The following is a 24,549-nucleotide window of genomic DNA, read 5'->3' as shown; positions in this document are numbered from 1 at the left end:
ATGGACTGAGGGGGTGCCAAGCAAGAAAAAAAGCCCCTCTTCCAAAATAGACAAGACAGACTGAAACTTGCAGCTGCCCACATGGACAAGTCAGATGTCTTCTGGAGAAAAGTTTTATGGTCAAACGAGACATGGATTGAGCTATTTGTCCATGATGATGATGACAGGTATGACTGGAGGAGTAAAGGTGAGGCTTTAAACCTAAGAACACTGTACCAGCTGTCAAGCATGGTGGTGATACCATCATGCTCTGGGGCAGCTTTGCTGCCAGTGGTACTGGTGCACTGCACAAAGTGGATGGAATAGTCAAGAAGGAGGACTACCTCCAGGTTCTTCAATGTTACCTCAAATCAACAGAAAGACAGTTGAAACTTAGCCACAATTGTGTGTTCCAATAGGACAATGATCCCAAACACACATCAGAACTGGTTGTGTGTTGGATAAATCAGGAATCTGGAATAGAGTTCTTAAAGCCCCAGCCTCAACCCCATTGAAAATTTGTGGACTACACTTAAACGCATGGTCAGTGCCAGGAAACAAACCAATTTAAATTCTACCAAGAAGAGTGGTCAAATATCAGCCAGAATGATACCACAAGATTATTGATGGTGATAAAACACGTCTGGTTGAGCTGTAGTTTGCTAAGGGACATTTAACCCAATATTAGTGGGGGTGTATGTATATATTGTATGTATGCAGAACTTTTGCACTCAATTCATGTTTTTTTTTTATAGGCATTGGTGATGTTTGCTGTATAATCATTCCACCCTGACAAAAGAACAGTTCAGACATCACTAAAAGCCCAAAATTACCATGAGGACCTGTGTGTGTGTGTGTGTACAAAGTTAAAATATAACATATATCTTTTAATTTTAAATAATGCACTAATTCTGAAGTTTTGGAACAAACACAGACAGATGGCAAAGGATTATGGGTAAAATGTGCCTCCGCTAACACTGATTGGTTGACTCATTCATTCGATGTAAACCAACACGTTAATGTGAGGTGTGTCATGTGTTGGTGTTTACAGATAAATGTGCTTTTGTAAAATATGCCAAAAAAAAAAGGCATTTTCAAAAAAAAAAAAAAAAGCCAAGTTGTAAATAGATAACCGTCTGATATAACTGATGTCAAAATAAATAGAACACTGCCATCTACTGGACACTCAGTACAGGGCGAATACTGCCATGAACACTACTGGCCAGTAGATGGCAGTAGAGACTGTGAAAACTTGCCAAAACAAAATTCCAGATAATCTGTCTCTGCTGCGTTTAAGATGGGTAGAATTTAATAAACGCAAACTGAATTTCAGACATCTTATATATATTACTCTGGAACAAAGACGACAGACAGTGTTTGACATAAGCAGGACTAAAGACCAAATCAATTGCAGTGATTCCACTTGAAAATAATGGAGAAGCAACCTGAGCTTCTTCTGGCATTTTTACATAAAAGGAACACAATAACAACGTCTATAAACCCAGAGAATATATTCACGAGAGTTTTAGGCACAATATACAAAGAGTTTAATGCTGTTGTCCGTGTGGAGCCTGATCAGAGCGTCTCAGATGCATTTCTCCTATCATGAATGTACTGAGATTACCCATAATGCACCTCTCGACACAGCATGTCCACACTAAAACCTTCAAACTTAGTGCATTACTTTAAAACTAAAACATATATCTGATATTCATTCATTCTTCTTCTACCGCTTAGTCCAATTAAGGGTCGCGGGGGGCTGGAGCCTATTCCAGCAGCCATAGAGCGCGAGGCGGGGTACACCCAGGACAGGACGCCAGTCTGTTGCAGGGCCACAGACAAGCAAACACAGACACACCCACACACACACCTACGGACAATTTAAAGACTACAGTCCACCTAACCCGCATGGCTTTGGATCAATCAATCAATCAATTTTTTTTTTATATAGCGCCAAATCACAACAAACAGTTGCCCCAAGGCGCTTTATATTGTAAGGCAAGGCCATACAATAATGATGTAAAACCCCAACGGTCAAAACGACCCCCTGTGAGCAAGCACTTGGCTACAGTGGGAAGGAAAAACTCCCTTTTAACAGGAAGAAACCTCCAGCAGAACCAGGCTCAGGGAGGGGCAGTCTTCTGCTGGGACTGGTTGGGGCTGAGGGAGAGAACCAGGAAAAAGACATGCTGTGGAGGGGAGCAGAGATCGATCACTAATGATTAAATGCAGAGTGGTGCATACAGAGCAAAAAGAGAAAGAAACAGTGCATCATGGGAACCCCCCAGCAGTCTACGTCTATAGCAGCATAACTAAGGGATGGTTCAGGGTCACCTGATCCAGCCCTAACTATAAGCTTTAGCAAAAAGGAAAGTTTTAAGCCTAATCTTAAAAGTAGAGAGGGTGTCTGTCTCCCTGATCTGAATTGGGAGCTGGTTCCACAGGAGAGGAGCCTGAAAGCTGAAGGCTCTGCCTCCCATTCTACTCTTACAAACCCTAGGAACTACAAGTAAGCCTGCAGTCTGAGAGCGAAGCGCTCTATTGGGGTGATATGGTACTACGAGGTCCCTAAGATAAGATGGGACCTGATTATTCAAAACCTTATAAGTAAGAAGAAGAATTTTAAATTCTATTCTAGAATTAACAGGAAGCCAATGAAGAGAGGCCAATATGGGTGAGATATGCTCTCTCCTTCTAGTCCCCGTCAGCACTCTAGCTGCAGCATTTTGAATTAACTGAAGGCTTTTTAGGGAACTTTTAGGACAACCTGATAATAATGAATTACAATAGTCCAGCCTAGAGGAAATAAATGCATGAATTAGTTTTTCAGCATCACTCCGAGACAAGACCTTTCTGATTTTAGAGATATTGCGTAAATGCAAAAAAGCAGTCCTACATATTTGTTTAATATGCGCTTTGAATGACATATCCTGATCAAAAATGACTCCAAGATTTCTCACAGTATTACTAGAGGTCAGGGTAATGCCATCCAGAGTAAGGATCTGGTTAGACACCATGTTTCTAAGATTTGTGGGGCCAAGTACAATAACTTCAGTTTTATCTGAGTTTAAAAGCAGGAAATTAGAGGTCATCCATGTCTTTATGTCTGTAAGACAATCCTGCAGTTTAGCTAATTGGTGTGTGTCCTCTGGCTTCATGGATAGATAAAGCTGGGTATCATCTGCGTAACAATGAAAATTTAAGCAATACCGTCTAATAATACTGCCTAAGGGAAGCATATATAAAGTGAATAAAATTGGTCCTAGCACAGAACCTTGTGGAACTCCATAATTAACTTTAGTCTGTGAAGAAGATTCCCCATTTACATGAACAAATTGTAATCTATTAGACAAATATGATTCAAACCACCGCAGCGCAGTGCCTTTAATACCTATGGCATGCTCTGGTACATAGCCAACTAACAAAGATAGATTGATCATATTTAAGATCGAAGCATTAAATAATGGTAGGGCTTCCTTGAGCAGCCTGGTAGGAATGGGGTCTAATAAACATGTTGATGGTTTGGATGAAGTAACTAATGAAAATAACTCAGACAGAACAATTGGAGAGAAAGAGTCTAACCAAATACCGGCATCACTGAAAGCAGCCAAAGATAACGATACGTCTTTGGGATGGTTATGAGTAATTTTTTCTCTAATAGTTAAAATTTTGTTAGCAAAGAAAGTCATGAACTCATTACTAGTTAAAGATAATGGAATACTCAGCTCAATAGAGCTCTGACTCTTTGTCAGCCTGGCTACAGTGCTGAAAAGAAACCTGGGTTGTTCTTATTTTCTTCAATTAGTGATGAGTAGAAAGATGTCCTAGCTTTACGGAGGGCTTTTTTATAGAGCAACAGACTCTTTTTCCAGGCTAAGTGAAGATCTTCTAAATTGGATGTGGGAGGAAACCAGAGTACCCGGAGGAAACCCACGCACACACGGGGAGAACATGCAAACTCCACACAGAAAGGCCACGGGAGTTGAACCCACAACCTTCTCAATGTGAGGCAACAGTGCTAATCACTAATCCACCGTACTGCCCATATCTGATATTTTCACTTTATAAAACTTCAGACATGACATTAATTTAAATAACTTGTCTGAAATTAGTTTGGTAAAAATTTTAACCATAAGTTACAACTGTATGCCTCTGGATGACTTGGGTGAGATTGCCAGCGTATCAGTATGGGGTCAAAAGAAATGAGCTTTTTCTTTTTTTGTGACCAGTTGTCCTTTGCCTGCAGAGGATAGAGTGGTTTCTTCTAGAACCAGCTCTTCTTTGTTTATGGAGGGTAGAACGGCTCGCCTACTATAAAACATTTAACAGGTAGGTACTCAAATGGTTATAGATTTCATAAATGTTTGTAACTATTCAGCTTTGTTTGCCATGTCTGCAAAAATTCATTAGAGGTCTAAAAATTATCGGACCAAAACTTATTGGAAGATAATTAGTCCGATGATGGTTTTCAAAGTTATCTGAAAAGCTAATCCGATAATGAAAACACTATCTTAGAGTACACAGAGTAAAATAAAGCCTTTTAAGAGAAAGACGGTCCACGCTGATCATCTGAAATAGACTTACTGCACATTTAAAGTGAAGCAGTGTGTTTGTCCTTTTTTAAAAAACACACGGTCCACTCAACGTGGTGAGTGACTATTGACTCGGCAGCCGGCTGTTGTCTCTCTCTACACGGTCTGAGGGGCTGTCAGACTGGGCGAGTCACAGAGAAAGAGGGATTTAAAAAGTCACGTAGAGACCCAGTACACTAACCTTTATTTAAAAAAAAAAAAAAAAACTTAAAAATGGTTAAAATTTACAAGTTAGAGAAAACAAAACAGAAAGCCACATCCCATCGCCATTTCAGCAAAATGTCAACACTTTGGCCAGCGACATTGTGCCATTGCTTAGGGAGAGCCCTGGACTCTTGATGATGATTAAAAACGCAAAAGTACTTTTTATTCAATTACTCGATTAATCGCCAGAATAATCTATAGAATACACGATTACTAAAACAGCTGATAGCTGCAGCCCTAGCTGTGTATTTATTTGTTCGCAATGGGGGGCTTTGCAGGAGCGCGATCAGCCTCATTTGTTTCTGTGGTACTGATGGCCAACACGATGTAATAATATTTCGTGTCGAAAGTTGAACAAAGATTGTTCAATAACATGGTTCAGGTGAAGGATACAAAAAGCTATCTCAGAGATTTCAGCTGTCATTTGCCACTGTGAGGAACATAGTGAGGAAATGGAAGACCACAGGCACAGTGCTAGTTAAGGCCCGAAGTGGCAGGCCAAGAAAAATCTCAGATAAGCTGAAGTTAAGGATAGTGAGAGCAGTCATAGTCAACCCACAGACCTGCTCCAAAGACCTACAACATGATCTTGCTGCAGATAGTGTCTCTGTGCATTGTTCAACTATACAGCGCACTTTGCACAAAGATATGCTGTATGATGCTGTAATGCAGAGGAAAACATTTCTGCGTACACGCCACAAACAGTCACTTGAGGTATGCTAAAGCACATTTGGACAAACCAGCTTCATTTTGGAATAAGGTGCTGTGGACTGATGAGACTAAAACTGAGTTATTTGGACATATGCAGTATGCATGACTGAAAACGAACACAGCATTCCAAGAAAAACACTTGCTACCTACAGTAAAATTTGGAGGTGGTTCCATCATGGTGTGGGGCTGTGTGGCCAGTGCAGGTACTGGGAATCTTGTTAAAGTTGAGGCTCACATGGATTCCAGTCAATATCAGCAGATTCTTGAGAACAATGTTCATGAATCAGCGACAAAGTTGAAGTTGCTCCGAGGCTGGATCTTTCAACAAGGTAACGACCCTAAACACTGCTCAAAATCTACTAAGGCATTCATGCAGAGGAACAAGTACAACGTTCTGGAATGGCCATCTCAGTCCCCAGACCTGAATATTATTGGAAATCTGTGGTGTGATTTTTAAGTGGGCTGTCCATGCTGGCAAACCAACAAACCTGAGATGTTTTGTAAAGAAGAATGGTCCAAAATACCTTCAACCAAAACCCAAACTCTCATTTGAAGCTATAGGAAGTGTTTAGATGCTGTTATTTCTGCAAAAGGAGGATCTATTAAATATTGGTGTATTTCTTCTGTTGGGGTGCCCAAATGTATGCACCTGCCTAATTTTGTTTAAATAATTATTGCACACTTTCTGTAACTCCTGTAAACTTCATTTCACTTCTCAAATATCAGTGTGTTTGTCTGCTATATGATATATTTAACTGAAATTGCTGATCCAAACAACCAATGATTTATAAACGAAAATCATGGAAATTATCAAGGGGGCGCAATTATCAAGGTTTGCATACAACTGTAAAAACAGAAAACCCAACACATCCAAACATTGAAAGCATTCATCCAGAGTGAATCAGCTGGAGAGAAGGTGATGAGTGTGTGTGACCTACCCACCCACCCACTTACTTACTTACTTGCCACAGCCTGGTGATCAGAAACACCACGGTTTTGGAAAAAGAGAGATCGACCTCCCTCCCTCCCTTCCCCTCTGTCTTGTACGCACGCATTTTGGGTGCACAGACAGCGATTAGAGTTTTGGTATTTGAGAGATTTGAGATATATTTGGCGTGTTTGCAGTGTGTCTTATTTTGGTGGAGTATTTAGTGTGTGTGGTTACTGTGGTGGTGTGTTTTGTAAAAATGAGATGTTATATGAATGTTGAGTAAGCGCTTCAGTTTGTTGTTTTTAACTGGAGCAACACGGAGCGCGCAGCGCATCACCAGAGTCTGAACCAGACAGTGAGGATTCTGATGATGAAAGCGCACTTTGTTTAAAGCGTGGAGCTCAACGTTAGCTTCAGTTTTGTTTTGTTCCTCTTTCGTTCCTTTTGCGCTCTTAATTCACAGGCTATTGGGTGATAGGAAAAGTCAAAAGCTCATTCATCCACCTTTTCTCAACGATTTGTGACTTTTTTCCTTTTTTCCCTTTGTTCAGGAATCATCATATGTTGTGTGACTGGACCATAGGGGCCCCAGTGACCTCCCTCTTGGTGCCCTCAGTCACAGCAGCACGTTTGGTGTTGTTTGCTTAATTGCTGTGGTTGTACATAAGAGCGCACGCACACACACACACACGGTCAGCTTTATATATTATATAATCGTTATCAGTGATGATGAGGCCGATAATTCTGACTGTTAACAAAATGTTACAGTTGTGAGTTGACAGACTTTAACATTAGAGGAGAATTCCAGAACATCTGTTAAAAATACAGTCATTATTAAAATTAAAGGATGTGCACATTGTTCATGTAATCTTACCACAGTCCAGCAAAGCTTAATCATTGGTGGTTTAAAAAAAACTCTTAATGGGCTGTCTCAGAGAAAATCATGGGTGGGGGGCTGGCTGGATGTCCGACTCCGATTTTAATGAAATTTTCACCGTATACCCTTCAAGTAGATTGATTAGGAATGGCAATGTTAGTTTTTCCATCAGGCAAAATTTTACTTGAATTTTTGGTCAGTTCAAAATTTGATGTCAAAATGGTCTCACATTGTGTTTTCAGTTAAAATATAGTAAAAATGGCCAACTTTGACATATTGGTTCTCAATTCTTGACGGGTTTGATGTTATTGATCACTCGGACGACCCCCACATGGGGGATGAGAGTACAGAATACAATAAATATAGAAAACAATAACTGTACAATGAACATGTGTAGCTCACAGACAGTACACACACACAACACGTAATACGTTCCAGCTCTGCATCCTTCAATAAAATAAATAAAACAAAACAGCTGTTATCTACTTATAAGCCCTGCCATGATACATTCAAGAACACTAAAAATCAATATTTTGTAGCAGTAAAAGTACTTGTCTGAGGTAGCTCTGGTTGTGCAACATTATATAAATTACAGAAATGATACATCACAGCATTCATGAACTTTACTGGATTTTTTAATTTAGAAATTCTCTTACAATTGAATTGTGAGATCATGGTGTATATTTGCGTTTCCCGTACCTTTTTTTTTCCCCAAATACTTTTCCCTATCTTCATTAAAATACTCGCACCTAAATAAGTAGTGAAATACAGGTAGATAGAAAAAGTGAGCGTGATTCCTCATATGGGGGGGGCAGTGACCTTCAAAAACCACTGTTTGCTCTGTGGCATATTTCCTTATATTTCTGTATTTGACACTTACACTGCAATATGCCATGCTACAGACACTAAAAAAATTAGAAAAATATATTTTACTAAATTCTGGTACACAGGGAACAGCAATACAGGCGTCTAGAATTGACAACGTTCACTTTCAAAATTGGCTTTTTTTACTCTATATTTCAATGTAGAGATGGCAAGCATGGCCAAAAGTGGATCATTTAAAGTTGTTGGGAACGTTTTATGGATTGAAAAAATGTTATGGGTCCAAGTTTTTATGATTGTCCTTCACTTCCGGAAAGTTTCATGGAAATTGGTGATTTTCTCTGAGACAGCTCATTAACATAGAAGTATTTTTCCTCTTAAAGAACATCCAAACACCAGCATCACCCAGTGTCAGCATCACTAACCTCCACAGCACCACATGTAAAGGGGCAGACTTTTTTTTGGTACAAGCAAAATTGAATGTGCATATTTATTCTCAGAATCCCTTCCAGTCATCGCTAAGACGCCCGCCACACATAGCACGAATCAGACGAAGAATCAACTCGCATTCAAAAAGTGTTGAGGTGCAGTCTGAAAACATTGGACAGCTAATTCACGTGGCTGCCTCAAATGTTTTGCACATGTCCAAAACACTTGTGGTGCAGTCTGGGTGGGACACCCATCGATTGGCTGTCTGAGCTCAATCCCATTGCAATCTCCACATTCGTATGGCATCATAACAGCATTCAGAAAAATCTGATAGCAGTCGGGGGAACCCCGAAATGGCTTCGGCACTTCAGATCCTGCTGGTATGCCCTACTTGTGCCACGTATGTGCGCCTCCACTGGATACTGTTCAAGGAGCACAAAGTAAGTGTTGATATGCAACGTGTATTTGGCACACATCCATCATGTGAAGTGGACGTGAATATTGCGCAGTCAAACCCAAAGCACCATCTGTCATTGTGAGTCAATGTGCCATTGTGCAAGTCAGGGGTGTGGCACCGTCAGATTAAGCCTCCAGTCATCTGTGACACAGTGAAACAGCCTTCACGCCAGCAGCGGTGTGGCTTCATACATCACCCTGGTCTGTAAGCTGCCAGACGTCTGTGATGATGTGAGCATCGAATGTGACAAACCACTGGGTTGCTCTTGACGTTCAGGTGTCGCATGTAAGACCTTCTGGGGGCTTTGGTCAGAGATTCTCCCACTTTTTCCCTTGTCTCGTCCTTGAGCTACGGCAGCACTTTCTCAATAAAAAAGTAGCTCAGTTGTCTGCGTCATAAATGTGAAGGTGCAGGTCTTCTGAAATGAAACAGGCGATGGATTTGATGATTATTTTTGCACGTTGGGAACTTGTTGTGTGTGCTGGGTGGCTGCTCCTCTTCTTTCAGCTCAATGCGCTTGAGCATTTGTTGTGTTTCCAAAATTCTCAACCTTCATTTTGCACAGCACGCGTACAGAGCCGGTCATATCATGCTCCTTCTTCCAGGACATTGTAGAATCCAAAGTGCACCCAAATGCTTGGTTTTGACGTTGGCAGAGCGGGTTGAACTTCTTGCAGTTGCTGCTCCTCCATGCTAACGATGAGCTGATCTAATTGGCTAAAGTAGTGTGAACGGTTGTCTGGAAGCCACAAAGGATGCGCACAACAGCAACTCTGCATTTACAACAGTGAGGAGAAACTGACATTAAGGATAAGAATCACAGTTCTGACCTGAATCAAATTTACCCAACAGCCCTCCTGTGAGGAGAGGTCAGAATCAGTGTAATGTGGTCAGACTTTCTGCTTCCAGTCTGTGTTCTAGCAGCAGCATTTTAGACCAGTTGGGGGAACCAGAGAATAGGAAGTTGCAATAGTCCAGTCGAGAAGAAGACAAATGCCTGGATCAGAGTTTCTGCATCAGCCATAGACAGGATGGGACGAATCCTTATGTTCTGAAGATGGAAGAAATCAGTCCTTGTGGTTTCTCTGTGTAGTTGAAAGGGCAGCATGGGATCAAAAATCACCCCAAGGTTCAAATTCAATTTATTTTCATTTATATAGCGCCAAATCAAAACAAAGTTGCCTCAAGGCGCTTCACACTAGTAAGGTCTAACCTTAGTAACCCCCAGAGTAACAGTGGTAAGAAAAACTCCCTCTGATGATTTGAGGAAGAAACCTCAAGCAGACCAGACTCAAAGGGGTGACCCTCTGCTTGGGCCGTGCTACCAAAAAGGTTTACAATACAGAACATGACACAAGAGCAATTGACAAGAGTCCATGGAAGCCTCCGGTCCAGTCCTAAATTTACACTGAAGGACACTCAGTTAAAAGAATAAGGTCATGTCTGTTGGGGTATTTCATAAGATGCTACAAACGATGCCTCCATGGCGTCAATCACAATCATGCAAGACCCAAGGTCATCATTTCAGGCTTAATTTAAAAGCAGGAAGCTGTTCGATGTCCAGCTTTTCACTGAAGCACTGCAGTCCTCTAAAGTCTTGATGTGCGTCAGATTACCTGCAGATTATCAGCATGTACAGCTGTCTGTCATCAGCATAACACTGAAAAGTAAATCCCACAACGTGACAGCGTGTGCCAGAGGGTTTGATCTTATTCTTTCTTTCATTACCCAAAGTTCATGACCATAGGTGAGGACAGAAGCGTAACTCAAGAGTCTCACCTTCTGGTTCAGCTCTTCTGCACCACGATGGTCCAGAAGAGTGTCCGCAGGTCCTGAGATGCAGCCCGGCTGTTGATCTCAATAGCATATGTTGTTTTTCAGATATTGACTCGTTAGAATGACTGACTGATGTCTATTTTTAGACGCTGTCACCAGAACATGAAGCTGGATCTGTTCACACCTTTAATCTGCATCCTTCTCTTTCTTTTGTCTTTATGCTTGAGTTGTTTTTTTTTTAACTGCTTTGGTTTTTCTGATCTGAAGTTATTTTTTGGGTGAAAGTGAATCACAGCTGTGATGTTTAGAATTGATTTCCTTTATGCTGGTGTTTATTTTTCATGGTGTGTGTGTACCATCCAGTACCATCCAGACCGTGCTGACGGTGAACGTTCATCAGAGGCGGCGTCCAGCCTGAGGAGGTTCCTTCAAATCAATGTAGCCTGGAAGGTCCTGAGTGACCCAAACAGGAGGAGACAGTATGACCTCCAGAGACGAGGTACTGCTTTTGTTTACTGTTAGACGCTAAATGTGTGAAGCTTTTAAAGTTCTCGGGTCCAAGGGCACTTTCTCAATTTTACCGTACTCTCACTCACTCCCCCTTCAAGGTGCTTTTAGTATAACGCCCATGTGTTGGACATCAACGTGTTCAGAACAATCTCAGCTTTGTGAATGTGAGACAAATATTTCCCTGGAGCACTGTGTAAAGGGTATAACATGGCTCTAAATATCAACATTTGAAAAGTGCTTTTAGAGATTCTTCAAATCTTTCGTGACTATACAGGGTGACCCCCCCCCCCAAAAAAAAAACAAAAAAAACAACCAGAACCCATAAAAATTGTAATAAACCCAACAAAGGACTTAAACTTCAGTCTGTGTACAATCATTCCCCAAAGTTGCAGTTATCTTGGCCGCTTTGCATAAAAGTTATGTTCTTTCTGAATTATGTTCTAAGTGGTATGATTTGTTGGTGAAATAGGCCTCCAGGCAGTCAGTCTACTTCATCAGAATGGGACAGAAGGCTGAATTACCTCCTCAGTATGCAGTCAAGTTCTCCAGACTGCTGCTAATCACCTTATTAATCGACTTAGGTGTGATGAAGCACAGAAACATCTAAAAGTTGCAGGACACTGAACCTTGAGGACTGGAGTTGAAGACCCATGTTCTAGAGGCTGCAGAGAGGGCCTCAGGGTGACTGTGGATCCGTAGGGAGGATTCGTGAAACAACCTGCTACTGCACCCAGGCAAGTGTATGTGCAGATTAAAGCCTCTACTGGTGGTTGGCTCTCACTGCGGTATTGTATCACTTCCTGTTCCGGAGCACAGCGGTGTTTTTCTGTATCTGTTAGCTGTTTAATCTGCGCAGTTAGATTGATCTAGTTATCTAGATTACGATTTGTTTCCCAGTGTGATTTTACGTGCATTAACTAAAGCGCTCCTTCTGCTGAATCACCTCTAAATTATTTACACATTATTCACTTTGCGTGTTTTTAGGAATCCGCTAGCTTAGCGTAGCTACTAGCTCTTAGCCAATTTAGCATGGCGGAAGGAAGCGTAGTTCTAAACAGAAGCCACGTGTACACCGCCAACCCGTTCACATCTCTAACCGTTTTTCCCCACTCGACGACACACCCGCCGAGGATCAAACTCTGGTTATTGGCGACTCTGTTTTGCGAAATGTGAAGTTAGCGACACCAGCAACCATAGTCAGTTGTCTTCCGGGGGCCAGAGCAGGCGACATTGAAGGAAATTTGAAACTGCTGGCTAAGGCTAAGCGTAAATTTGGTAAGATTGTAATTCACGTCGGCAGTAATGACACCCGGTTACGCCAATCGGAGGTCACTAAAATTAACATTAAATCGGTGTGTAACTTTGCAAAAACAATGTCGGACTCTGTAGTTTTCTCTGGGCCCCTCCCCAATCAGACCGGGAGTGACATGTTTAGCCGCATGTTCTCCTTGAATTGCTGGCTGTCTGAGTGGTGTCCAAAAAATGAGGTGGGCTTCATAGATAATTGGCAAAGCTTCTGGGGGAAAACCTGGTCTTGTTAGGAGAGACGGCATCCATCCCACTTTGGATGGAGCAGCTCTCATTTCTAGAAATCTGGCCAATTTTCTTAAATCCTCCAAACCGTGACTATCCAGGGTTGGGACCAGGAAGCAGAGTTGTAGTCTTACACACCTCTCTGCAGCTTCTCTCCCCCTGCCATCCCCTCATTACCCCATCCCCGTAGAGACGGTGCCTGCTCCCAGACTACCAATAACCAGCAAAAATCTATTTAAGCATAAAAATTCAAAAAGAAAAAATAATATAGCACCTTCAACTGCACCACAGACTAAAACAGTTAAATGTGGTCTATTAAACATTAGGTCTCTCTCTTCTAAGTCCCTGTTGGTAAATTATATAATAATTGATCAACATATTGATTTATTCTGCCTTACAGAAACCTGGCTACAGCAGGATGAATATGTTAGTTTAAATGAGTCAACACCCCCGAGTCACACTAACTGTCAGAATGCTCGTAGCACGGGCCGGGGCGGAGGATTAGCAGCAATCTTCCATTCCAGCTTATTAATTAATCAAAAACCCAGACAGAGCTTTAATTCATTTGAAAGCTTGTCTCTTAGTCTTGTCCATCCAAATTGGAAGTCCCAAAAACCAGTTTTATTTGTTATTATCTATCGTCCACCTGGTCGTTACTGTGAGTTTCTCTGTGAATTTTCAGACCTTTTGTCTGACTTAGTGCTTAGCTCAGATAAGATAATTATAGTGGGCGATTTTAACATCCACACAGATGCTGAGAATGACAGCCTCAACACTGCATTTAATCTATTATTAGACTCTATTGGCTTTGCTCAAAAAGTAAATGAGTCCACCCACCACTTTAATCATATCTTAGATCTTGTTCTGACTTATGGTATGGAAATAGAAGACTTAACAGTATTCCCTGAAAACTCCCTTCTGTCTGATCATTTCTTAATAACATTTACATTTACTCTGATGGACTACCCAGCAGTGGGGAATAAGTTTCATTACACTAGAAGTCTTTCAGAAAGCGCTGTAACTAGGTTTAAGGATATGATTCCTTCTTTATGTTCTCTAATGCCATATACCAACACAGTGCAGAGTAGCTACCTAAACTCTGTAAGTGAGATAGAGTATCTCGTCAATAGTTTTACATCCTCATTGAAGACAACTTTGGATGCTGTAGCTCCTCTAAAAAAGAGAGCTTTAAATCAGAAGTGCCTGACTCCGTGGTATAACTCACAAACTCGTAGCTTAAAGCAGATAACCCGTAAGTTGGAGAGGAAATGGCGTCTCACTAATTTAGAAGATCTTCATTTAGCCTGGAAAAAGAGTCTGTTGCTCTATAAAATAGCCCTCCGTAAAGCTAGGACATCTTTCTACTCATCACTAATTGAAGAAAATAAGAACAATCCCAGGTTTCTTTTCAGCACTGTAGCCAGGCTGACAAAGAGTCAGAGCTCTATTGAGCTGAGTATTCGATTAACTTTAACTAGTAATGACTTCATGACTTTCTTTGCTAATAAAATTTTAACTATTAGAGAAAATATTACTCATAACCATCCCAAAGATGTATCGTTATCTTTGGCTGCTTTCAGTGATGCCGGTATTTGGTTAGACTCTTTCTCTCCGATTGTTCTGTCTGAGTTATTTTCATTAGTTACTTCATCCAAACCATCAACATGTTTATTAGACCCCATTCCTTCCAGGCTGCTCAAGGAAGCCCTACCATTATTTAATGCTTCGATCTTAAATATGATCAATCTATCTTTGTTAGTTGGCTATGTACCACAGGCTTTTAAGGTGGCAGTAATTAAACCATTACTTAAAAAGCCATCACTTGACCCAGCTATCTTAGCTAATTATAGGCCAATCTCCAACCTTCCTTTTCTCTCAAAAATTCTTGAAAGGGTAGTTGTAAAACAGCTAACTGATCATCTGCAGAGGAATGGTCTATTTGAAGAGTTTCAGTCAGGTTTTAGAATTCATCATAGTACAGAAACAGCATTAGTGAAGGTTACAAATGATCTTCTTATGGCCTCGGACAGTGGAGTCATGTCTGTGCTTGTTCTGTTAGACCTCAGTGCTGCTTTTGATACTGTTGACCATAAAATTTTATTACAGAGATTAGAGCATGCCATAGGTATTAAAGGCACTGCGCTGCGGTGGTTTGAATCATATTTGTCTAATAGATTACAATTTGTTCATGTAAATGGGGAATCTTCTTCACAGACTAAAGTTAATTATGGAGTTCCACAAGGTTCTGTGCTAGGACCAATTTTATTCACTTTATACATACTTCCCTTAGGCAGTATTATTAGACGGTATTGCTTAAATTTTCATTGTTACGCAGATGATACCCAGCTTTATCTATCCATGAAGCCAGAGGACACACACCAATTAGCTAAACTGCAGGATTGTCTTACAGACATAAAGACATGGATGACCTCTAATTTCCTGCTTTTAAACTCAGATAAAACTGAAGTTATTGTACTTGGCCCCACAAATCTTAGAAACATGGTGTCTAACCACATCCTTACTCTGGATGGCATTTCCCTGACCTCTAGTAATACTGTGAGAAATCTTGGAGTCATTTTTGATCAGGATATGTCATTCAAAGCGCATATTAAACAAATATGTAGGACTGCTTTTTTGCATTTACGCAATATCTCTAAAATCAGAAAGGTCTTGTCTCAGAGTGATGCTGAAAAACTAATTCATGCATTTATTTCCTCTAGGCTGGACTATTGTAATTCATTATTATCAGGTTGTCCTAAAAGTTCCCTAAAAAGCCTTCAGTTAATTCAAAATGCTGCAGCTAGAGTACTGACGGGGACTAGAAGGTGAGAGCATATCTCACCCATATTGGCCTCTCTTCATTGGCTTCCTGTTAATTCTAGAATAGAATTTAAAATTCTTCTTCTTACTTATAAGGTTTTGAATAATCAGGTCCCATCTTATCTTAGGGACCTCATAGTACCATATCACCCCAATAGAGCGCTTCGCTCTCAGACTGCAGGCTTACTTGTAGTTCCTAGGGTTTGTAAGAGTAGAATGGGAGGCAGAGCCTTCAGCTTTCAGGCTCCTCTCCTGTGGAACCAGCTCCCAATTCAGATCAGGGAGACAGACACCCTCTCTACTTTTAAGATTAGGCTTAAAACTTTCCTTTTTGCTAAATCTTATAGTTAGGGCTGGATCAGGTGACCCTGAACCATCCCTTAGTTATGCTGCTATAGACGTAGACTGCTGGGGGGTTCCCATGATGCACTGTTTCTTTCTCTTTTTGCTCTGTATGCACCACTCTGCATTTAATCATTAGTGATCGATCTCTGCTCCCCTCCACAGCATGTCTTTTTCCTGGTTCTCTCCCTCAGCCCCAACCAGTCCCAGCCCCAACCAGTCCCAGCAGAAGACTGCCCCTCCCTGAGCCTGGTTCTGCTGGAGGTTTCTTCCTGTTAAAAGGGAGTTTTTCCTTCCCACTGTAGCCAAGTGCTTGCTCACAGGGGGTCGTTTTGACCGTTGTGGTTTTACATAATTATTGTATGGCCTTGCCTTACAATATAAAGCGCCTTGGGGCAACTGTTTGTTGTGATTTGGCGCTATATAAAAAAATTGATTGATTGATTGATTAAAGACCCGAATCACCCTATGACCCTGGGTTGTTCACTGATGATGTGTCTAAGTATCACCGGAAGGTGTATTCAACTTTGAGAATTTTGTTTCTCCTGGTCTGAGAGTCCTTCTGGTGCCTTTTGTCAAACTCCAGGTGGGCTGCCATGTACCTTTTACTAAGGAGTGGCTTCCATCTGGCCACTCTATCATACAGGCCTGATTGGTGGATTGCTGTAGAGATGGTTGTCCTTCTGGAAGGTTCTCCTCTCTCCTCAGAGGAATGCTGTAGCTCTGACAGAGTGTCCATCGGGTTCTTGATCACCTCCCTGACAAAGGCCCTTCTTCCCGATCGCTCAGTTTAAATGGGCAGCCAGCTCTAGGAAGTGTCCTGGTGGATCTGAACTTCTTTCATTTACAGATGATGGAGGTCACTGTGCTCATTGGGACCTTCAAAGCAGCAGAAATGTTTCTGTACCCTTCCCCAGATTTGTGTCTCCAGACAATCCTGTCTCTGAGGTCTACAGACAATTCCTTTGACTTCATGCTTGGTTTGTGCCCTGACTGTCAGCTGTGGGACCTTATATGTAGACAGGTGTGTGTCTTTCCAAATCATGTCCAATCAGCTGAATTCTTGCTTGATGTACGACTTCAGTTATTCAACAGTCTGGGGTCTCCGTTGGTGTATTTTGCGCTTCATAATGTGCCACACATTGTCAATGGGCGACAGGTCTGGACTGCAGGCAGGCCAGTCTAGTACCCGCACTTTACTACGAAGCCACGCTGTTGTAACACGTGCAGAATGTGGCTTGGCATTGTCTTGCTGAAATAAGTAGGGACGTCCCTGAAAAAGACATTGCTTGGACGGCAGCATGTGTTGCTCCAAAACCTGGATGTACCTTTCAGCATTGATGGTGCCATCACAGATGTGTAAGTTGACCATGTCATGGGCACTAACACACCCCCATACCATCACAGATGCTGGCTGTTGAACTTTGTGCTGGTAACAGTCTGGATGGTCTTCTACCTCTTTTGTCCGGAGGACACGACGTCCATGATTTCCAAAAACAATTTGAAATGTGGACTCATCAGACCACAGCACACTTTTCCAATTTGCGTCTGTCCATTTCAAATGATCTCGGGCCCAGAGAAGGCGGCGGCGTTTCTGGATGTTGATGTTTGGCTTTCACTTTGCATGGCAGAGTTTTAACTTGCACTTGTAGATGTAGCGACGAACTGTGTTAACTGACAATGGTTTTCTGAAGTGTTCCTGAGCCCACGCGGTAAGATCCTTTACACAATGATGTCTGTTTTTAATGCAGTGCCGCCTGAGGGATCGAAGGTCACAGGCATTCAGTGTTGGTTTTTGGCCTTGCCGCTTACGTGTGGAAACTTCTCCAGATTCTTTGAATCTTCTAATTATATTATGGACTGTAGATGATGGAATCCCTAAAGTCCTTGCAAGTGTACATTGAGAAACATTGTTCTTAAACTGTTGGACTATTTTTTCTCCGCAGTTTTCACAAAGTGGTGATCCCCATCTTTGCTTGTGAATGGCTGAGATGTTTGGAGATGCTCCTTTTATACCCAATCATGACACTCACCTGTTTCCAGTTAGGTGTTCTTTCAGCATTCACCAACTTTCCCAGTCTTTTGTTGCCCCATTTCAACTTTTTTGAAATGTGTTGCAGGCATCCATTTCAAAATTAGCAAATATTTGCACAAAATCAAAAAAGTCTTTCAGTTTGAATATTAAATATTTTCTTTGTGTTGTATTCAATTGAATATAGGTTGAAGAGGATTTGCAAATCATTGTATTCTGTTTTTATTTACATTTTACACAACGTCCCAACTTCATTGGAATTGGGGTTGTGTGTGTGTCTATATATATGTATATATGTATATATGTGTGTGTATACAGTTATATGCAAAAGTTTGGTCACCTCTGCTAATTTTCATTATTTTCCTTTATAAATCATTGGTTGTCTGGATAAGAAATTTCAGTTAAATATATCATATAGCTGATGAACAGTGATATTTGAGAAGTGAAATGAAATTTCTAGTATTTACAGAAAGTGTGCAATAATTATTTAAATAAAATGAGAAAGGTGCATAAATTTGGACACCCTTGTCATTTTATTGATTTGAATATATTTAGCATTGGAACACAGAATTGGTTTGGTAAGCTTGTTGACCCTTGACCTACTTACACAGGTGAATCCAATCATGAGAAAGGGTATTTAAGGTGGCCATTTGCAAATGTTTCTTCTCTTTGCATCTCTTCTAATGAGTGGCAATATGGGAGCCTCTAAACAACTCTCAAATGACCAGAAAACAAAGATTGTTCAATGGGATTTCAGGGTTTTTTTTTTTTTGTTTTTTTTTTTTGATTGTGTCGCACAGTAGACATGCACCTAAGATGAAAATTTTAGACCCCTCCATGATTTCTAAGTGCGAGAACTTGCAAAACCGCAGGGTGTTAAAATACTTATTTTCCTTACTGTATGTTAAAATGTGTTAGTTATGCCAAAGACGTTTAAAAACACACAGATGTTTAAATGTTTAAAAAGATCTTTCAAATATGACAAAAGATAAAATAGAAGAATAGAAACCTCTTTAAAAACACGTTTAAAATGTTTGAAAAGGGTGTCAAATGTTTGAAAGAATAGAAACCTCTTTAAAAACACATTTAAAATGTATGAAAAGCATGTCAAATGTTTGAAAGAATAGAAACCTCTTTAAAAACACATTTAAAATGTTTGAAAAGCGTGTCAAATGTTTGAAAGAATAGAAACCTCTTTAAAAACACGTTTAAAATGTTTGAAAAGCGTGTAAAATGTTTGAAAGAAAAAAACCTCTTTAAAAACACGTTTAAAATGTTTGAAAAGGATGTAAAATGTATGAAAGACTAGAAACCTCTTTAAAAACACGTTTAAAATGTTTGAAAAGGATGTAAAATGTTTGAAAGAATAGAAACCTCTTTAAAAACACATTTAAAATGTTAGAAAAGGGTGTAAAATGTTTGAAAGAATAGAAACCTCTTTAAAAACACGTTTAAAATGTTTGAAAAGGGTGTCAAATGTTTGAAAGAATAGAAACCTCTTTAAAAACACATTTAAAATGTATGAAAAGCGTGTCAAATGTTTGAAAGAATAGAAACCTCTTTAAAAACACATTTAAAATGTTTGAAAAGCGTGTCAAATGTTTGAAAGAATAGAAACCTCTTTAAAAACACGTTTAAAATGTTTGAAAAGCGTGTAAAATGTTTGAAAGAAAAGAAACCTCTTTAAAAACACGTTTAAAATGTTTGAAAAGGATGTAAAATGTATGAAAGACTAGAAACCTCTTTAAAAACACGTTTAAAATGTTTGAAAAGGATGTAAAATGTTTGAAAGAATAGAAACCTCTTTAAAAACACATTTAAAATGTTAGAAAAGGGTGTAAAATGTTTGAAAGAATAGAAACCTCTTTAAAAACATGTTTAAAATGTTAGAAAAGGCTGTAAAATGTTTGAAAGAATAGAAACTTCTTTAAAAACAAGTTTAAAATGTTTACAAAGCGTGTAAAATGTTTGAAAGAATAGAAACCGCTTTAAAAACACGTTTAAAATGTTAGAAAAGGCTGTAAAATGTTTGAAAGAATAGAAAGTTCTTTAAAAACACATTTAAAATGTTTACAAAGAGTGTAAAATGTGTAAATGCATAGACAGCTCCTTAAAAACACACAAATACTTTTAACATGCATTTAAGATGTGTAAAAGAATAAAAAGAAACACAAAGATGTTGAAATTGTGTGTATGTGTGCCATGGGGGGTCAGCTATAAATGAATGAATGAATGAATTTATTCAGCACGCACATAAACAAAACAAAATACCAACATAAACTCTTACTAACATACATAAAAAATAAACAAAAGAAAAATACAACAATAACTCAGTTTCTCAAATTAGGTGCAGCTGAAAGGGCATGGGCTGAAGCAAAAGCTTGTAAACGCCCACCCCGTACACCGTACACCCGTTACCATCCACAGTTAAATACACTCAAATAAGATAGAAATCAGAAAATAACATAACTAAACAGAATAGAACAATTTCATATTTACATTTTACATTTACATTTTATATCTACATTAGAATATAGTTAGGTACTAACAATTGCATCAATGGCATTCCATTATTTTCAATTCATTTAAAGTTTAACACATTTTTACCTTCTAAGCAATTACAAATAGTCTTGCACCCTGATCATTACTGACATGTCATACACCAAGTACTGTTCAATGTCTATGCAATCGTCTACACTTCTTACTAACTCTATTAACATTTTTACTCGTTTGTGTACTGTGCTAACATAATTTCTTTATATTTCTTTTTGAACTTATAAATGTTTCCACACAATTTAATGTGGTTATCCAAATGATTCCATAATTTAACTCCACATACCGACAGACACCAACTTTTCAGAGTAGTTCTTACATAATTTACTATAAAGTTACCACATCCCCTCAATCCATACTGTCCTTCTCTCATACAGAACAGTTTCTGTATATTACATGGCAGTTCATTTTTATTGGCTTTAAGCATTAGTAATGCAGTATGAAACGTTACCAAATCAGTCATTTTTAATAATTTTGACCTGATAAACAATTCATTTGTGTGGTCTAGATATCCTACTTTATGCAAAATTCTAACTGCGCGTTTTTGTAATATAACGAGGGGATGAAGTGAACTCTTATAGTTGTTACCCCATACTTCTATACAGTAAGTTAAATAAGGCAAAATCAATGTACAATATAACACTTGAAGGGCATCATGCTCCAACAAATATTTAACTTTATTAATAACTGCGAGACTTTTGGAAACTTTACTCTGTATATATCTAATGTGCTTTTTCCAACTTATTTTTTCATCTATTATTACACTAAGAAATTTACATTCTGATACTCTTTCAATTTGAACACCATTTATACATATCTTTATCTCAGAGTTTACTTTGTAATTTCCGAAAAACATTATTTTAGTTTTATCTAGATTTAAAGATAATTTATTTGTGTCCATCCAACTTTTTAGTTTATTCAATTCCTCATTAATAATATGGGTAAATTCACTATAATTTTCATTTGCATAAAATATGTTTGTGTCATCCGCAAATAAAATCATTCTCATCACTTTGGATATATTAAATATGTCATTTATATATAAATTAAATAACTTTGCTCCCAAAATTGAACCTTGGGGTACTCCGCATAAAATCTCCAAGTTATTGGATGTAAACTCACCCATTTTCACAAACTGCTTTCTCTCCGTTAAGTAACTCTGTATCCATTGCAGTGCAACTCCCCTAACACCATACATTTCTAATTTTTTAATCAAAATTGAATGATTAAGAGTATCAGAAGCTTTCTTTAAGTCTATAAAAATGCCAACTGCATATTTCTTTCTCTCTGTAGTATTGGTTATCTCCTCTATGGTTTCAATTACTGCCATTGAAGTGGACCGCTTACTCCTAAAACCATATTGGCATTCATTAAGAATTTCATACTTTCCAATAAATGACTCTAATCTATTATCATATAGCTTTTCCAAAATTTTAAAGAATTGTGGGAGTAAAGAAACTGGTCTATAGTTTGTAAAAATGTGTTTATCTCCACTTTTAAATAGAGGGACAACTTTAGCCATTTTCATTTTGCTTGGAAATTTTCCCGTTATAAAAGATAAATTACAAATATATGCAAGTGGTTTGACAATACTTTCTATTACTTTTTTAACCAGTATCATATTAACATCTTGAAAATCAGTTGAAGATTTACTTTTAAATTTTCTAACAATAGTAATAATTTCAAGTTCATCTACAGGAGAGAGAAAAAATGAATTTCTATTTCTCTTAATAAGTATTGGAGAATCAGGACCTTTACCAGAAATTTTATTGGCCAAATCCGGGCCAATATTAACAAAAAAATCATTAAAATGATTTACAGTTTCACTCATCTCATAGTTATCTTTATCCTTCTCAATAAAATAATCTGGATATATCGTTTTTCTCCTTCCATGCTGCATAAGATCTTTTAATATTCCCCAAACCTTTTTTGTATCACATTTATTCCTTTCCAGTTGTTTTCTATAATATAATTTTTTACTAGTTCTTAATAGCTCTGTTAGTTTATTCTTATATAGCTTATATTTTCTTTCAGCTTCCTTAGTTTTCAATTTTAATAAATATTTTGTAAAGACTATTTTTCATTCTACAAGCATTCTGTAGACTTTTGGTCATCCAAGGACGTTCCACAAATCTTTTTTTACAACTATATTTCTTAATTGGACAGTGTGTGTCATATAATTCCATAAATATCTCCATAAACTTACTATAAGCCCTGTCCACCTCTTTCTCACAATAAATTAAGTTCCAATCCTGGGAATTTAAATCATTGTTCAGGGATTTAATTGCTTCCTCCGAACAAACCCGTTTATAGATGTTTTTTCCCTCTACAATCTGTAATTTTGTTGTTATATATAATAAACACTGGTAGATGGTCCGATATATCACAGACCATTAGGCCGCCTGTAATGTCATTTATAGTGCTATTTGTGAAGATGTTATCAATTAAAGTGGAACTGTGATCTGTTACCCTGCTAGGTCTAGTTATAGTCAGATAAAGGCTCATGCCAAACATCATATTAAGAAAATCATTAGTCCATTTGTGCGTTGTGTGATTTAGTATATCTATATTAAAATCTCCACATATAAACATAGTTTTATTTTCCTTCTTTGAAAATATTTTTCCTACACAGTCAATGAATAATTCTACATCAGTTCCTGGAGACCGATACAAACAACTCACAATTAAATTTCTCTCCGTATCATTATGGATTTAAATTGTAACAACTTCTAAAACATTATCTATAGCCAGAGTCATATCCTCTACTAATTTAAACCTAATGCTATTATGAATATATAGTGCCACTCCTCCACCTATTTTATTTTTCCTATTAACATACTTAAGTTCATATTCTTCTATTTCAAAGTCAATACCTTTGTCCTCATTAAACCAAGTTTCTGACAAAGCAATTATACTAAATGGATGTGCAAACTGCTGTATATATTCTTTGATAACATTAAAATTAGCATACATACTTCTACAGTTAAAGTGGATAATTGACAGTTTTTCCTTCATTGTCATAGCATGTAGAAAATCATCAACAGTATAATATTTAGAATCAACATTAAATGTAGAGTAAAAAGTATTATCCGGGTCTAGTTCAGGCTATTCATTTGACTTAGGCCATTCTACCAAAAAGGTGTACAACACAGAACACAACACAACTGACAAAAGTCCATGCAGGTGTCCAGTCAAGATGAGGGGAGTCATCGAGCCACTCTTGGATCTGTTCCTACAGCAGAGGACTTTTTTTTTTAAGGAGACCTGAAAGTTCAGCTACAATTTGCCAGAAGGTAAATCTGAGATGCAGAGTGAGATTTGAAGTTTTAGTGAAAAAATAAATTAAGTTTATTTTTATAGACTTTTATTTATAGACCTAAAAGAGAAAAGACAGTGCCCTGTCTCTGTCTGTCTTTCTGTCTGTCTGTCTCTGTCTGTCTTTCTCTCTGTCTCTCTGTGTTTCTCGCTGTCTCTCCCTCTCTATCTCTGTCTCTCTCTCTCTCCCTCTCTCTCTCTCTCCCTCTCTGTCTTTCTCTCTGTCTGTCTCCCTCTCTGTCTCTCTCTCTCTCTGTCTTTCTCTCTCTCTGTTTGTCTGTCTCTGTCTCTCTCTCACTTGCTCACTGTTTTCCTGCTAAGAGCAAACTTAGAGCATTTTGGAAACATGAAGCATTTCAGCTGTAAAATAAACCATACATTTCTAAATGTATCATCAGCTACGCACCTTAGAGGAACTCTGGATTAATACTGAAGGATTTTGATGGAGTTTATTTTCCCATTCAGCAAACAGAAACTCTGTTTCATAGTGTTACAAAGCCTCAGCAGGACGGTGAAGCTGCTGACACTGATCGCTGCTGTTTGTGGCTGATTTTTCAGCACACATTTTCAGCAACAATTCAGTTTTTCGGAAAATCAGTGCTCAGCGGCACAGCAGACTTTGAACCAGAGAGCCAGGCAGAAGTTTGCCGCCTACTGTAAGTAGAA

General features: G+C 38.8%; 1 protein-coding gene across 1 annotated transcript in view; it reads left to right on the top strand.

The window, feature by feature from the left end:
- LOC117515210 (dnaJ homolog subfamily C member 24-like) overlaps positions 1 to 24,549 on the top strand; it is a 190,377-nt gene that overhangs the window by 31,648 nt on the left and 134,180 nt on the right. Inside the window, exon 3 of the mRNA XM_034175686.1 lies at positions 11,142 to 11,277. Coding sequence (XP_034031577.1) covers positions 11,142 to 11,277 — 136 coding nt within the window. The remainder of the gene's footprint in view (positions 1 to 11,141; positions 11,278 to 24,549) is intronic.

This window comes from Thalassophryne amazonica, chromosome 8 (genome assembly GCF_902500255.1).
Source record: "Thalassophryne amazonica chromosome 8, fThaAma1.1, whole genome shotgun sequence".
Taxonomy (NCBI): Eukaryota; Metazoa; Chordata; class Actinopteri; order Batrachoidiformes; family Batrachoididae; genus Thalassophryne; species Thalassophryne amazonica.
The sequence above is the reverse complement of the archived record's forward strand: the minus strand, read 5'-3'. Positions and strand labels throughout refer to the sequence as shown.